At 41.6% G+C, this 17,074-nt stretch overlaps 1 protein-coding gene across 1 annotated transcript; it reads right to left on the reverse strand.

Moving 5' to 3' along the window:
• Positions 1 to 428: 428 nt before the first annotated feature.
• On the reverse strand, positions 429 to 1,667 carry LOC139310356 (basic salivary proline-rich protein 4-like). Its single transcript, XM_070934513.1, has one exon. It carries the CDS (start codon positions 1,665 to 1,667, stop codon positions 429 to 431), a length of 1,239 nt encoding a protein of 412 aa, XP_070790614.1.
• Between the last annotated feature and the right edge of the window lie 15,407 nt (positions 1,668 to 17,074).

Consider the following 17,074-nt stretch of genomic DNA (forward strand, 5'->3'; position numbering starts at 1 on the left):
GAGGATCACCTTGTCCGGAGGAAGGCGCCATGGCTGATGGACTGACAGGGCCTGGAGGTCCACAAACCAAGGGCGCCGCAGCCAGTAGGGGGCGATCAACAGAAGTTCCGCATGAAATTGGAGCAGCTTCCTGATGACTCTGGGTATCAGAGGCAGAGGCGGAAAGGTGTAGAGGAGGCCGGACGGCCAGTCATTGTAGAGAGCGTCCACAGCCTCTGCCCCTGGTTCCGGAAAGCGAGAGAAAAATATCTCCATCTGGTGATTGGCCCGAGTGGCGAACAGGTCCAAGACTGGAGTGCTGAAGAGGGCTGTGATCATTCGGTACAGGTCCGGGTCCAGGCTCCACTCCCCCTGGTCCACCGAGGCCCGGCTGAGCCAGTCTGCCTGAGAGTTCGCCACCCCTGAGATATGAGAGGCCCGAAGGGACCTCAGATGTGTCTCCGCCCAGGCTCCCAGTCTCTCTGCCTCTTCCATGAGGTGACAAGAGCGGGTCCCCCCCTAGGCGGTTCGGATGGGCCTTGGCGGCCACATTGTCTGTCCGTATGAGAATGTGTCTGTCCAGTACCTTGTCCCAAAATACCCGAAGAGCCAGGTGGATGGCTTGGAGCTCTAGCCAATTTATGTTGTGACCCAGATCGGCCTGGGTCCACTGGCCTTGCGCCATGAAGGAGGCCAGATGAGCTCCCCAGACCTGAAGGCTGGCATCTGTGGTCAGTACTAAACAGTGTGGTTCCCGAAACTCTCGCCCCTTGAGGGCAGCTTCCAAGAGCCACCACCGGAGGGACAGGAGGACCTTGTGTGGAAGAAGGACTGTGCGGTTGGAGGTTCCCAGTTGTTTCCTCTGGAATGGGAGCAGGAACCACTGCAGGTCCCTGCAGTGGAGGCGCGCCCAAGGGATGATGCCGATACAGGAGACCATCTTTCCCAGGAACTGAGACAGCGATGCCAGGGAAACAGGTCTCCCTGACAAGACTGTCTGGACCAGTGACCGCAGACTGGATAGGCGGTCCTGAGAAAGGTACACCTTGCCTTGGACAGAATCGATGATGGCTCGTAGATGTTGGATGCGAGTCGTGGGTATCAATTGGCTCTTGGCCAAGTTGACGGAAAATCCGTGGCTCTCCAGGGCTTGGAGGGTGGTGTCCAGGTCCTGGCGCGTTAGAACCTCCGAACTGGACTGGACCAGAAGGTCGTCCAGGTAGAACTGAATTCTTATGGGGAGCGTTCGGAGGTGACTCACTAGCGCGGCCATCAATTTCATGAAAACTCAGGGAGCCGAGGATAGGCCGAATGGAAGGGCCCGGTATTGATAATGACGACTCGCATAACTGAAACGGAGGAACCTGCAGAAGTGGGAATGGATGGGGACATGGAGATAAGCCTCCGTCAGGTCTATTGACGAGAGGTAATCTCCTACCCGGATGCCCTCCAGGATAGACTGGAGGGACTGCATCTTGAACCGACAGTATACAACCCGTCGGTTCAGAGACTTGAGGTCTAGAATTGTCCTCCATCCCCCCGACGACTTCTGAATCACGAACAGGCGGGAATAAAAGCCTTGTCCGTGCTGCTCCAGAGGTACCAGCTCTATGGCCTGAATTTCGATAAGATGTTGGATAGCCGATACCATCCGGAGCCGAGATGACCGATCCTGAGAGATAGGACATCGCAGAAATCGGGTCGTGGGGGTGGAGAGAAATTCCAGGGAGAGGCCCACCCTGACCCAAGCGTCCGAGGACATGGCCTCCCATTGGCTGGCGAAGAACGCCAGGCGGCCTCCAATGGGAGGGCTGGACGTGCAGTCAGCATGATCTGCAGGGAGGGCGCCCCTGACCTCCACGAAAGGGACGCCTGTACTGACCCCGCTGGGCTTGGAACCCTTGTCGGTCCTGAGGACGCGACTGACGGGTCTGAAAGGGCCGCTGGGATCTGGGACCTGAGTACGCCCCTTCGGATACCCGAAAGGGATGAAAGGAGGAAGAAGCCCGTAGCTCTGATCTGCAGGACATGGAAGGTAGGATTTTATGTTTGTCCCTGGACTCCACTAGAAGGGGATCCAGGGGAGCCCCAAACAATAGAGGACCTTGAAAAGGGGATGTGGCCAAGCGCCATTTAGATTTGGCGTTGGCTTGCCATTGTCTAAGCCATAGTAATCTGCGGGAAGTGATCGAAGCCCCCATGGCCTTTGCCGCAAAGCGGGAGGCATTTAAAGTGGCATTGGCCGAGTATTCTAAGACCGCCAATACCTTGTTGATGTCTTGATGTGAGCGTGTATCGGCCACTGGAAGGCGGTCTTGGAGTTGCCGCAGCCAAAGGATGGAGGCCCGGTTGAAGAAGGAGGCCGCCATGGTAGCCTTCACCGACCAGGCTGAGGCCTGGTGAGATTTGACGAGCGCATGCTCGAGATGACGTTCCTCTGGATGAAAACTCTCTTCCGGGGGACCGGCAAGATTCGAAGGTGCTGATAGCGCGGCCACTGGAGCGTCAATCGTGGCAACCTGTAGAAGGGAAGAAATCTCCGGGGCCATATTATAAATGTGGCGGTCTAGAGTATTGGAGTTAGGACCAGAGGCCGGGGCCAACCATTGTTTAGTAAGGACATCCCGGAATAACTTAGGACCTGGAATTTCTTCTGTCTCAATGGTGGGCTCTTCAAATAAGGGTACAGCTGAAGAGGCCCTATCTCCGGAGGAGGTGGCAGGTTGGGAAACAGAAAGGCCTGTGGTAACCTTGGCCTTGTGCAGGAGAGACCTGAACATTTGGGGCTTGAAAAGACCCACAAAGGATGGTTGGTCTGGTGACAAGTCTTCATCATCCGATAATTCTCGGTCCCTCAATTCCTCCCCAGTCACGGAGCCCTGGCCAGAAATACCCAAGGAAGGAGCCCTGGTAAGGTCCTGACCCCTGATGGAAAGACCAGAGCCCTCCACATAGATATGTGAAAGGGACTCAGAAACCCAAGAAGCTGTGTGGCGTTGCCGATCTGCTGCTATACCTTGCAGGATGGCTTGGTGGATATATGTCGCTAATGCAGGGGAAATTAATGGCCCTTGCAGTTCTTCCCCACCCTTTAAAGGATCAGTCTTGGGAAGGTCAGATGCAGGTGCAGGGGCATTATTGTCCTCCGGAGCCCCAAAAAGTTCCTCATCTGGAACGAGCTCCCCCCAGAGATACGGAGGATCCCGGATCTGCGCACCTTCCGTCGCGCCTTAAAGACCTTACTATTTCACCAGGCCGGCCTGGCCTAATTTTCCCCCTCTTTTATAAAAGATTTTTAAAATTTTAAATATCTTTTAGTATTTATATATTCAATTTTAAATTGGTTTTAAAAGTTTGGGGTTTTAAATTTGTCAGGGCCAAAATTATTTAATTTGATTTTATTCTATTTTTTAAATTTTGTATTGTATGTGTTTTTATTGTTTGGCTGTGCACCGTCCTGAGTCCTTCGGGAGTAGGGCGGTATAGAAATCTAATAAATAAATAAATAAAATAAAAATTAATCTGCCCTTGCGCAGGCAACTTGAGAGCATCCCCATCAGGTGATAAAGCTGATATCTGAACCGGGGGGGGGAGAAGCAGGGCCTGCTGGGGTGGAGACTTGGTCTAAAGAAGGGGCAGGAGGATCCACTTCCTTTATAGAGGCCTCCTGAATAGCCTTCTGGATGGAGCGCTCGATGGCCAAATGGAGCCTCATCTCCTCCTTTAGACCTAGTGTCAGAAGATTTGGAGGAGGACTTCTTGGATCTCTTGGCAGGAATAGAAGAAGTCCCCGGTTATTGGTTGTCTGGAATGCCATGCTTTGAGGCCTTAGCCTGCTTGGTAGAAGCCATCCTGAAATAAAGCAATGGAGGCCTCAACTCAGTATAAGACTGAGGTTAAAATGGCAGACGGGAGAGGGCGCAAACAAAATGGCGGCTTGCCACGAGGAGAGGGAAAGTAGAAGGCCTAAAGGGAGCCTGTAATAACCCCCGTCAATGCCCCACCAGAGGACTTACTCTAGATGGAGCCCCCCCAAGGGACTCTGCTGCGATCTCTCCGGCTCGTCTGCGGCGTGTGGGCAATGCCCAGGAGACGCCGACCACCGTGGCTGTCTCCCGACAGTAAAGGAGCCTTTAGCGTCGCCACCGAGGTTTTGGGGCGGCGGCAGTGTGGAGGAGCCGAAATTTGAAATCGGAGACCGGTAAAGCCGGGAGGCTCCGAGGAATAAGAGGCACTCTCTGAAGCGCAACTAGCCGGCCACAGCAATCTTGGCGCTCTCCGAAGCGCGAAACAGCTGCTAAACGCAAATTAGGAGGGACTGCTAGCCGCGAGGCTGGAAGGCGCGGCTCGAGCGGCTCCAATGGCTCCGAAAAACAAACGGCTGTTGGCAACGATTTCGGGGGTGAGTCCTTCTCGTTGCCAGGGGAGGCTCTACCCCCAGGGGGGAGCCTACGACCCTCACCGCAAAGCGGTCTTCAGCGGTTTCGGGTACGAAGCCATTCTCGCTGGAAGCTCAACCAAAGGGAGCAGGTGGCAAGAACCCAATCAACGTAACTAAAAACAAACTGAAGTAAAGTAAATTAAATTAAATTATTGATCGTGGAAACAGCGATCAAATAAGAGCTCAAAATTCCGTGTCTAATCCAAATCGGATTGAGTCTGAAAGCTGGGAAGCGACAAGAGGAAGAGGAGCTTCCCAACTAGCAGACTCAATCCAACAACATCGGAGGATATTAACCCATACCTGACCGCCGGACCCACAATCAATGAGAACAGATTATAGAAGTGATTGTGTTGAGAATCAGTTTAAAATTCATCAATCTCCTTTCTCTCAGATAAAGGAATGGTGGTGTAGGAAAAGCCTGGGACTCTGCCCCTAGTAATTGAAAGACCTGAGTTGTGATCAACTTACAACCACAACGGAATTTTGGTCATAAATCATTGGGATCATAAATTGAGATACCATGTGATCAGACTCGATTTTATGACCATTTTTATGATGGTCGTAAAGCAAGTCACTGTGGTTGTAAAATGAATCACATGGTCATTAAGTAAATCCATTCTTCCAACCAAAAAGAATGACAAAAATGTTACAAATCGCAGTCACACAATGGTGGGATGCTGTAACTGGTTGTAAATGCAAGCCAGATGCCAAGTACCCAAAATGTGATCATGTGTTTGGAGGGGAGGGCACCAGTTGTAACTGTGAGGACAAGTCTTAAGTAACTTTTTAAAAAATCTATTGCAACTTTGAATAGTTGTTAAGCAACCAGTCGTATGTTGAGGTCTATATGTACTTAGTCTGCTACCCAATGTCTGTAGATGCAGGGAGTGAGATTTCACTATTAACTAGTAGTTGAAGGAGGTCTGGTCAAGCTCCTCTCTGCCACATAATTCTGGGGTTGTATTGGAGAATTTGGTCTTAGGAAGAGCCTGCTGCCACCTCCCTCCCTGCTCTCTAGGAGGAAGGTTCTACCCAAAGTGACTCTTTTTTGTATAGTTGTGTCATTTTGCATAGATAAATTAATTACTAGGCTTAGTGCAAAAGATGGCTTCCAGGCCTGACATAGCCATTCTGATAAACTAACCTTGCTGAGTCACCCTTTGGATATTGCTGGAAAACAACTTTAGATTATTTTACTCCAGTTTCTGGGCCATTGTCCTTATTCTTGGGGGGGGGGGGTTAACAACAAAAAAGGGGGATCTATCTGGGTAGGTCATTTGATGAATCTTGAAAGAGAATACTATTTTTCAGTAAGATCATGGCAATCTGTAGAAAAGGACTCACCACAGAGAATTTCTAATACTAGGTTTCCATCTGAATTCAGTAAATATGTATAACTTGGACAGACACTAATTACAAAAAACCTAAGATGAAAGGAAGCCAGCAATGCAGGCCAAAAATCATGAATTATAGATAAGAACTCAGTAGTTTCTCCAAATTCATCTAAAGTGACTGATGTTTACTTACTATTACTATTACTATTACTTACTATTTTACTTTTAAAATTTTAAATATCTTTTAGTATTTATATATTCAATTTTAAATTGGTTTTAAAAGTTTGGGGTTTTAAATTTGTCGGGGCCAAAATTATTTAATTTGATTTTATTCTATTTTTTAAATTTTGTATTGTATGTGTTTTTATTGTTTGGCTGTGCACCGCCCTGAGTCCTTCGGGAGTAGGGCGGTATAGAAATCTAATAAAATGAAGAGAAAAAAAAACTAGCATAATTTACAATAAGAAATAGTTAAGACGTTGAAATTGTTGGAACAAACAGTATCTGCTGTCCATGTAACACTCGATAACTGATATGTTAACTGATAAAAGTGGAAGTCTAACCTGCTTCCCTCAACTGGAAGTATGGAATTCTGATAAGAAATTGGGGGATGATGCTCAAGCAGTAGAGGTGGAATAAGAATGTTCGGGCTATTTTTTCTGCTTACAAGCAATTGTTAATTGTAATATGAGCAAGACTGGGATAGCCTGCTGAAAGTAGATGATGCAAAGATAGCCTTTTCACATGCACCCTAGCTGTGGCTAGGAATATGCTTGACTAATAGCAGGCAATACTGACAATTTGGAAAATATTAACTGGAATGAGGAAGGTCATGCACTTGGATTAGTCTTTCGTTTTAGGGCATGCTGATGTAGGATAATGTTTGTGAATGCCTGGTTTTAGTTCTACACAATTGAATGACTAGAAAGCAGCTTTGATGAAAGATTTGCCTTGGCTTTTGGATCTCCCTATAGAAACAGGTGATATATAATAAAGTAAAGTAAAGGGATATGGTAAAGGTGAAACAAGTGAATTGCCTTAACGTATGGTAAAGTACAGTACAGTACAGTACTTTAGAACTTTAGAACTTTAGCACTTTAGAATAATGGTCTCCAACAGTGGTGAAATCCAAATTTTTTTATTACCAATTTTTTTTACTCTGTGGGCGTGGCTTGGTGGGCATGTTATGCCTTGGTGGGCGTGGCAGGGGAAGGATACTGCAAAAATCTTCATTCCCACCCTACTCTGGGGCCAGCCAGAGGTGGTACAGTATTTGACGGTTCACCGAATTACTCAAAATTTCTGCTACCGGTTCTCCAGAACCTGCTGGATTTCACCCCTGGTCCCCATCCTATCTGGCTCACTGGACCAGCAGAAGTGGTTGGGGTGGGGGGGAGAGGCAATGGTTTCATGTGTGTGTGTGTGTGCTGCTTTCACAAATTCAGTTTTGTGTGCATGTCTATGCACCTGTTCCACAGCCCGGTTCCAAACAGGCCACGGACTGGGGCTTGGGGACCCCTACTTTAGAAGACAGAAATGAAGGGTCCAGTAGCTAAGGGAGAAGAATAGCATATATTTGAATAGTCCCAGACATATCCCAGAAATCCTGAAAGCTAATCCTAAGGAAGCTTTCAGCAGAAATATAATAGTCAGATCTTATTCTCCTCAGGTTCACGAAACAGACAGTAATAATCTTTACTGTCTAAAGCCAGTTCAATTATTAATATTCTACAATAATGAAACATAGGTTGGAAGACACATGTAAAGATGAAGATTTTGTTGGATAAATTTTGTTGCCAAGATATAACACATAGACTTTTCCCTGCAATGTGAATGCCAACAAGTGGCAGGCTACCTATATGTAGAATAGGGTAACCTGTTCACAAATATCATGCTCACTAGGGACTTTCAGCTTTGATCATAAAACTAGATAAGTTTCCATGGGATGTATTCCTAACATGGTTGATGTCATCAATTTTTTCCATTAATACACAATTTCAGTCCATTTTTAATGAGCCAAAGGGCTCATAAACTCCAACACTGATCGTTACGATCCAAGTCATCTATAATAGGGGTCCCCAACCCCACTCCATGGACCAGCACCAGTCCACAACATGCCAGAAACTGGACTGCACAAACACATGACCATCACATGGTCCCCTTGTTAATGACCACAATTCAGACTGGCAACTCAGTTGGATAATGACACAGTCACTAAGTGGAATATTACATTACAATCACATTTTACTTCAGTTTTTCCTTTTTTTTCTCCATTTCCCCATCACTTGGAATGCTCACCCTTGTATAGGGACAATTAGCAAGAATGCAAATGATGTTTGTATTAATATCCATTGGAGAGGAAGGGATTACAAAAGAGTAAGCAGCACACAATGGGGGATACACCTCAAAAGGAATGCACTGGGGCTGGCTGTTTGCCAAGCACAATTGCAGCTGAGTCCCTTGTCAATAGGAAGCAAACAAAAACTGGAGGTATGAAAATGATTAAAATCTTGTCAGTAACAGGCAGCAACTACAGCCAGCTAATTAAGGACACAGCTGAGCTTATTAATTTGCAGATAGCCCCTTTTGGGGAAACGCTGCACTATGGAAAAACACAATTAGGAAGAGAGTATTTTTTTCCCCACAATTAGGAAGAGAATAAATTTTTACTCTTTTGCAAGGAGTAAATTTTTTTTAAAATGGGACAGGCATAAAATATCACATATTGATTATAATTGACAAATACATGACTGACAGACACTGCTAAAATCATAAACGTGGGCATTGATTGCAAAGTTGCTTTTTCATCTCTGTTGTAAGTTTGAACAGTTGCTGCCCAAAGCATTTGCTAAGTGAAATCTACGTTATTGTGGACTTGATTTTCTGATCTGGTCTACCTAGTAGAGCTTAAAGAGTAGGAATTATCCTCAGTTCAGGGGCAAGCTATTCCAGGGAAGGGGAACTCCCACTATATTTGCAGGTAGGAAGGTTTCAGGAAACATTCTTGGTTTTGGATGGGATAGGCTGACTCATGACTTATCCAGTCCCTGAGTTATAGAGGAGTCTATAGTAATAACCAGCACCTTGACTTGTATATGGAAACAAAGCAACAGTCAATGCAGTTATGAGATTGTCCCATTAGGTTATTAGCTCACTATAGTTGATGTTTGTTTGCTTTCCCAAGGACAGCCCCAAATAAATCAAATTATAATAAATCCATGCAGAAAGTAAGAAAGGGTGACACAATGGGACTGTGTGTCCCAGAGGATCCCCCAATTTGCAAAGACCTTGAATTATGAGGACCCAACGCTATTATTTTAAATAAGTGACAGTAGCAAGTAGCACTTTAAAAGCATATTAATGGTAGACAAATGCCTTCAATCTGCTGTGCTTAAGTTTTTAAACAATATACACAGTTCCTACAAAAGTGCAAAACTGCACATTTTTAAAGGATATCCCTGCCTTCTGCTGCACAGAGCTTGAAATTATTAAATCTGGCCACATGCCTCATTTAATTACTCAATAAGTCAAGATTTAGCAAGCAAAGTCCTTGTACTTATTGCGTACTTGCCCACTAGAGATAACAAAATTGATAGCAGGTACTGTAATAGGCTATATTTTTTTATCAATTGTTCATATTCCTAGTTAGTTAAGTGAATCCTTTATTACTGAACTGTTAAGAGAGAAGAACTCTCTAAGAGAGAAAGAAAAAATTAAAAAGCAAATGATGCTGATTTTAGGACAAAGTGAGCTAGAGTGCAGCATGTTAAAAAGCTAAATTTTAAAATTATTAAAATACTGAATTGCTGCTAAAAGAAAATGCTACTAAATATTGAAGTGCTAAAATGCTACCCTATCTAGAATATTCCTTTCTTTATCCTACCTATCCTACCTTCTCTTCTGCATTCCTTACCCAGGAGACTGCCAAACAAAGTTTTGCCACTCGTCATATAATATTGGGCTCACAAACCTCGAAGTATTTGTAAAAAAGTATATATCAGGATTTATACATACTCGTAAACTTTGCTTATGAATATCTCTGTGAATATTTTTCACTACCTTGAGCTCCTGATTGAAAATTGTGTTATAAATTTTACAAATGAAACCAATAAATTGTGTGAGAATAAATCTGCTTCATTCATATTCTTTTTAAGGAAATTTTTCGATGATCTAAACTTTAGCTGCTGTCTCTGTATAGTCTTTGCTTTTTTTGTACCATATTCCTGACAGGTAAAAGTTTTGTACCATATTCCTCAGTGGTGAAAGTTCACACTGCTATTTTCCTTTCCTGTTGCTTGACTCCAGGTATTCCCAGCCACATTAAATAAGAGGAGAATCCTTCTTAATTTAATATAATTAAACAGAGTATCAGTGTATAAACACTAAGACTTTTGGAAGGCTGATTCATTCCACTATGTATATTTGGAAAGATGGTGCAGTGATGTGGTACTGATGGGAGTTGCTCCTCTTTTCCCCTTCCTCTCCCCTGTCCTCCTCCTCTTCCTCCTTCTCTTCTTCCTGCTTCTCCTCCTTCTCCTCCTCCTTCTTTTCCTTCTCCTCCTCCTCTTTCTACTTCACCTTCTCCTCTTCTTCCTTCTCCTTCTTTTTCTCCTTTTCCTTCCCCTGCTTCTTTTTCCCTTTTTTCTCCTCCTTTTCTTTCTTCTCCTCCTTCTTCTAATTAAAATTATTCAGACATCTGTATGTTGAACAATGTGAGTTTTTTTTTTTTTTAAATACAGATTTCATTGCCGATGAAACAAATCCTATCCTTGTCAGCAGGAGAGTACAGGCTGAGGTCACAGAGAGTACAATCCAATAATTTAGCAAACTATTGTTTGCATAAAGACAAGCTCTAGCTTTACTTGAATCCACAAAGATAAATGCCAACTCCCACATCTTCTCTGACATAAAATGCAAATATGTCAGAATGCCCGTCAAAATTGCCAGAGCTTATGTCATTATGTGATGCAATTCTATTACTTTATTGCCAAGCTACTTTGATTCAGAGATCTTCTGTAAAGTTTATAGATCTACAGGCTACTATTTAAATATATACAAAATATATCTCAGTATAAAATCTATTTGTATATTTTCTTACTTCCCACAACAATTGTGTTCCCATATCAGACAGTCAATATTGTGAGACATTTATCCAGTTATTCCATCAGCACTGTCTCTTGAGATTTTAACTTCTTCTTCTTTTCCTTCAGTTTTCAATCCTCTAAAAGTCTGCCATAAATTAATTTGACTTTCTGAAAAGTCGCTGTCATATTTTATGTGACAACTACTTGGATTGCTATTTAAAAATATGTGAAAGCATGTAGAATAATAATTCAAATTAACATTGTAAATGGAAATTGATAATAAATTAAAGCAAGTTATAGATGAAACTATGAGCTTGTACTAGCTAAAACAAATGTTGAAAAAAAGACAATGAAGTTATAGAACAACATAATTCAATTTGCATCATAGATAAAAATCAATATACAGAAATATATCATTAATACGTCTGTTTTGGTAAATAATCCAATCCTATAATTAAATTATTTGCAGCATATTTATCATTTTCAGAAATATAAATCTCATATTCCTAATTCATTTCTAGCTAATATATGGAATACAGGAAAATAAAATGTAGTGATAATCCTCAATTAGCACCCACAATTGAGACCAACAGCTCAATTTCTAAATTCCACAGTCACTAAATGAAAAAAATAATATGATAACATTGGTGGTTAAGCAAATCACTGCACTCATTAAGCAAAACATCACATGATCAGCATACAATTTACATCTCAACAGATCCTAGGATGCTTTACTGCTTTGCTCCTGATTGAAAACACTCTGTTGTGAAGAAATGCCAGTATGCATCAACAAGAGCATGTACAGATTATCAGTCATGAAATCAACAAATGCATATGGAACAAGTAAATAACCTGAATGCATTTCTAGCCAGACATTTACACAAGCCCCACTAAGTAACTTTGTATTAATCAGGAGTAACTTTCTGATTCACTTTTAGTTGCACTATATTTGCTTTTTGGTTTTCTGGAAATTCTGAGGTTAGGGGAATTGAAAACTTTTCTGGCGTTTCAGATAATGAATAGGTTGAAGTTCTTCTATCATTCATTTGGGACCCATGATGTCAGTTCAGTTCCAGATGATTCTCTGGGATTTTGCTTTTAATCCTGTGATTGCTGAAGGTGCATTATAATGTACTTTGGTTAAAACGATCTATCCTACAATGTTCCATGCTTAAAATCAGTCCCTTACTGTATTATTTATTCTGTTTCTCTCCTCACTAAATATATTTGAATTTTTAGATGTTAGCAATTATTTTAATAGCTGAAAGAAACACTGCATCACAGAGGAAAGAAGCTTAGCATGGCTCTCAGTTTCTTAGTTTTAACTGTGCTTAAAATATTATAAAATGATATAGAGGATTTATCTGACCAAAAATAGCATTCTATCCTCTCAAACACTCATATTTGTTAACATGATAGCAATTATGAATTGGATATTAAACAGAAGTGCTGAAGCAGAAGTGCTTTTTTTTAATGGAATTTATTTCATCCTTGATGACATTTAGTAAAAAGAAAATATAGACACAATACAAAGCTATCAGACTTCCTAGTGAACAGCTATGCAACTCTACTCCTCCAGAAACAATTCTGCATCTAAAATTGGGATATTTAAATTTATTGGGGTTTTAAATCTGAGCCACTTTATTTAATTATTTTAAATTTTATATTGTTGTTTTGTTTGTGTTTTTAAACAGGCTGTACACCGCCCTGAGTCCTTCGGGAGAAGGGCGGTATAGAAATAAAATTATTATTATTATTATTATCCGTGAACTAGATAGTTGCAGAAGCTGAACATATTCAATACAGGTAGTTTTTTTTTATTTATGACCACAGTTGAGCCCAAAATTTCTGGTATTAAGCAAGGCAGTTGTTAAGTGAATTTTGCCCCATTTTATGGGCCTTTTTTGCCACAGTTGTTAAGTGAATTGCTACAGTTATTAAGTGAATCAAGTGGTTATTAAGTGAATCTATCTTCCTCCATTGACTTTGCTTGTCCTGAGCCAGCTGGAAAGGTTACAAATGGTGATCACATGTCCGCAGGACTGTGTAACCCTCATAAATATGTTCCAGTTGCCAAATGCTCAATTTGTATCACATGGCTGGGTGGGGATGCTGCAATAGTCATAAGTGTGAAATCTGATCATAAGTCACTTTTTTCAGTGCTGTATTAACGGTCACTAAACAACTACCTGTCCAGCAGGATAAGTTGCTTTTGCTTACAAGAAAAAAGTTATATACTTCATTTATTTGTTTCCTTTTTTATTTGTTAATCACAATTATATAGCTGTTCCTCTGTGATGTACATATGATAGAATCTGTATCACATAACCTTTTACATCTTTCTTTTTTATATGGATAATCATGGAGATAATCTACAAGTATCTATAAATTCTGCAGGTTTTTTATATCAAATGCTCACTTCAATATTATCTGAGCAGTGGCAAAACTTTGTTTGGCAGTCTGATGGCTAAGATGATATGCAAAACACAAGTTAGGATATTGTAATGAAGAGTATATTTTAAGGTAGCGTTTTGGCACTTTCATGTTTTAGTATTTTAGCAAACCCATTTTTAATACATTGGTAATTTAAAATTTTCAGGGCTTTTTGTGAAAAGCCAACAGGGTTGGGACCACTCTGATTTCCAGGGGATGTCAACAGGGTGGAAGCCATTGACTGGACCCAGAGCATGTCCCTCCTGCTAAACCTGATGGGGTGGGTAGATGTAATTGGAAAGAGATTATCTTTCAGATAACTCTGTCCCATGCCATGAAGGGCTTTATAGCTCATATCTGCACCTTGAATTGTACCCAGAAGCAAACTGGCAGCCAATGCAGCCCACAATGTAGAGGTATAGCATATGCTGATTAAGGGACACACGTAACTGCCCACAGAGCCTCAATTTTTACCAGCTGAAGCTTATGATACTTCATGAATATTCTCAGCCTGAATTAATCTACTGCAGGACTACCTCCTACTTGACTTCTGCCTGTTTTTTTAAAGCACTACCTTTCTGCCCAGATTAAAAATTGGGGTAGTGAATTTGGGATGGCAGTAGGTATTCAAAGACAAGAAAGGTGATTGGACAGTAATTTCAAAATGTTGCTGAATGGCAAAGTTATATTATTATGGGATCATGCGTGTCATATTTGACATTTTATGAGCAGCTTCTCTCTGTACTTTGACACTGAATGTTCCCAATATACTCTACATGACATATGTGAAAATGTTTCCTGACTCTAGACTAGCCAGAGATTGATACAATATAATTGCATACTTATCTCCTAAGTAATCAAAGTTTCATTTCTGCTGTCCTGTATAATAATTAATCTATAACTATATAGATTAAACAGATGCTATTTTTATTTCATGTAACTCATGTATATTTCTGAATTACTGCTCTGCAGATTTCTCCATGACTAAAATTGGAGGAGGGAACAGCTCTCAGTCACCATGCATGCATGACCAAATTAGGTCTGCTAAGTACCAACTCAGCCTTCAACTACTTTGCTGGTTATGAGATCAAGAGAAGAGAAGAGAAGAGAAGAGAAGAGAAGAGAAGAGAACAGAACAGAACAGAACAGAACAGAACAGAACAGAACAGAACAGAACAGAATTCTTTATTGGTCAAGTATGATTGGAAACAATTTATGTCCAGGATGCGAGGGGTCTGTAAATATTTTCACAGCCCTCTTTTTGACTCGTGCAGTATACAGGTCCTCAATGGAAGGCAAATTGGTAGTAATTGTTTTTTCTGCAGTTCTAATTATCCTCTGAAGTCTGCATCTGTCTTGTTGGGTTGCAGAACCAAACCAGACAGTTATAAAGGTGCAGATGACAGATTCAATAATTCCTCTGTAGAACTGGATTAGCAGCTCCTTGGGCAGTTTGAACTTCCTGAGTTGGCGCAGAAATGTGTCTCCCTCTTGGTGAACAACCACAGCTCTGTGTCCCATGTCAGTAGGCAGCATGATATGTACTTGCTTTTGCAAATGTTGTGCAACATCATCCAAATAACAAAGTGAGGCACTGCCTTGATATGGTTTGTTGGGCTTGTGTGTTCTGAGGAAGATGAGAACTATACTAGATTATCAACCATACTGGACAAATCTGACCAGAGGAATCAGACAAAGAGTGTCTCTCTCACAAAAAAATATGGTGAGATATAATTTACAGAAATACATACCAGCTTGGTCATCACCCAGGTTGATAAGTACTGTGCTAGGTACTGGAGTTCCTGGACATCTAGTGAAAATGGGCTACAGGACTCGAGACTGTTGGTTGAGCAACCATGACCAGCAGCTGTAGAACTACTGGAAGGAAATATTTATCCATCACAAATATACAGAGATTGATTCAGAACAGCTTACATCCTTCAACAGTACCTTTAACACCATCAAACATCAACATCTGACTATCCCAGGTTCTTGTGAAGTATTCAGTCACTGGAGAAATATGCCAAATCCAGTCTGAACATCTGGTTGACTGTGCGACGAACCATTATTATTATTATTATTATTATTATTATTATTATTATTATTATTATTATTATTATTATTATTATTATTATTTCTATCCCGCCCACTCTCCGAGGACTCTGGGTGGATTACACCAAAGACAGTATACTAAATAGCATATTGCCCCCAACAATCTGGGTCCTCATTTTACCCACCTCGGAAGGATGGAAGGCTGAGTCAACCTTGAGCTGGTGAGATTTGATCTGATGATCTGCTGAACTAGCAGTCAGTTGAAGTAGCTGCAATACTAACCACTACACCACCTCGGCTCTATCTATAATAATAATGTGAAAAAACAGTGGATCACTTAGTTGAAAGGACATAGAACTCACTAACCTTGTCAAATCAAACCAGCTTGGCAGATGTTATGGGAGGCAGGATGTTCCTTAACTAACCACGCCATACATCATGATGAAGATTGTGATGATGATGATGGTGATGACGACGACAACACACATACTTTCTATCATCATGCCTTCAATGGCCTGAATGTTTTCTCTATCTCATTCCTACAAGTGGCTGTATGCTGTCTCACGTAGGCCTGGCACCAAGCGAATGACTTCATAAATCATTAACTTAATGGCAGTTAGATTAGAGTATGACATCTTGAATTTTGCAGAAGTAGCGCTCAGAAAATTGTTTTTGCTACATTGGTCCCTGAGAATCATAATTGCACTGACATGATGTCCATGCACCTAGGAAAGTACAGTAAGTTCTTATTTGATGGATGTTGTGTGCATTCATGGTCCTTTTAGAGAATCCATAAAATAAACCCACTGAATTGGTGAATTATGAATTGTTGTATGGTGAGTTATTAAGATAGCTACATTACTATTAATAACTTTTCCTAATATTGTTTCTTCTTTATTTTTTAATGTTTTAATAATTATTATTATATTATTTTAATATTTATTAACTGCATGTTTTAACTCTGTTGTATACTAGCCTCAGTCACATGTGTGAGATGGGTAACTATATACATTTTATAGATACAGAAACATTCTGCTTTTTATCATAGGCATGCTTTTGCACATCCTGTGGACAAAACTATTCCTTCCTGGCAGCCATGTGTCTGATTTGGCTGCACATCAATTAATTTGTTTTTTTCTTTTGCTGTCTAGCACAGTGTACCCAAACAAACATGAAATGTCTTGCAGAGGAGTAGAACAGCGGGAGGACCTAATCTGCCTACACACATGTACTCATAACTATTTGGCACAGCAGCATCTGCAAGAGAGAATTTTTTTAAAAAAGGTGGTGGAGACAGCATAGCAAGCTGGCCCTCTCCTTTTTGTCCGTACATTAACCATACAAGTACCAAAGATAAACCAATAGAAGAAAATGAAGTTTATCCATGACAAGGATGGTGCCAGGAGAATGCAGGTGGCCTGGCATTAATGGATGGCCTACATGCAGGCATGTGGATTTTATCCAAGGTGACAAAATAGGAAGATGGGTGCATGGGGCTCTGATCTTTGTCTGAGCTTTATTGACCAGGGTTTGCTATTCTACCAATGGCGATGAACAAGCTTCTAATCATGGAGAGAACTCCCATTTGCATTTTCTTTAGCAAGGGATACTTACAGTTCCTGGCTTTTTTGTCTTCAGGCATAGGTCCTGCTTTCCATCTTAGGTCTGCTTGTGGTTCTTGGTTGTGGAATACTCACCGCTGAGGCTTCCTAAGTCCCAGAGGCAGCAAATACTTTCAAGGCACGCTA

Source organism: Pituophis catenifer, unplaced genomic scaffold, assembly GCF_029215685.1.
Source record: "Pituophis catenifer annectens isolate HBS135680 unplaced genomic scaffold, rPitCat1.0.hap2 SCAF_2, whole genome shotgun sequence".
In the NCBI taxonomy this organism is placed as follows: domain Eukaryota; kingdom Metazoa; phylum Chordata; class Lepidosauria; order Squamata; family Colubridae; genus Pituophis; species Pituophis catenifer.

What these genes read in the sequence shown, in the direction of transcription:
- LOC139310356 (XM_070934513.1), bottom strand. Translation starts at nt 1,667, where the DNA reads ATGTCCTATCTCTCAGGATCGGTCATCTCGGCTCCGGATGGTATCGGC.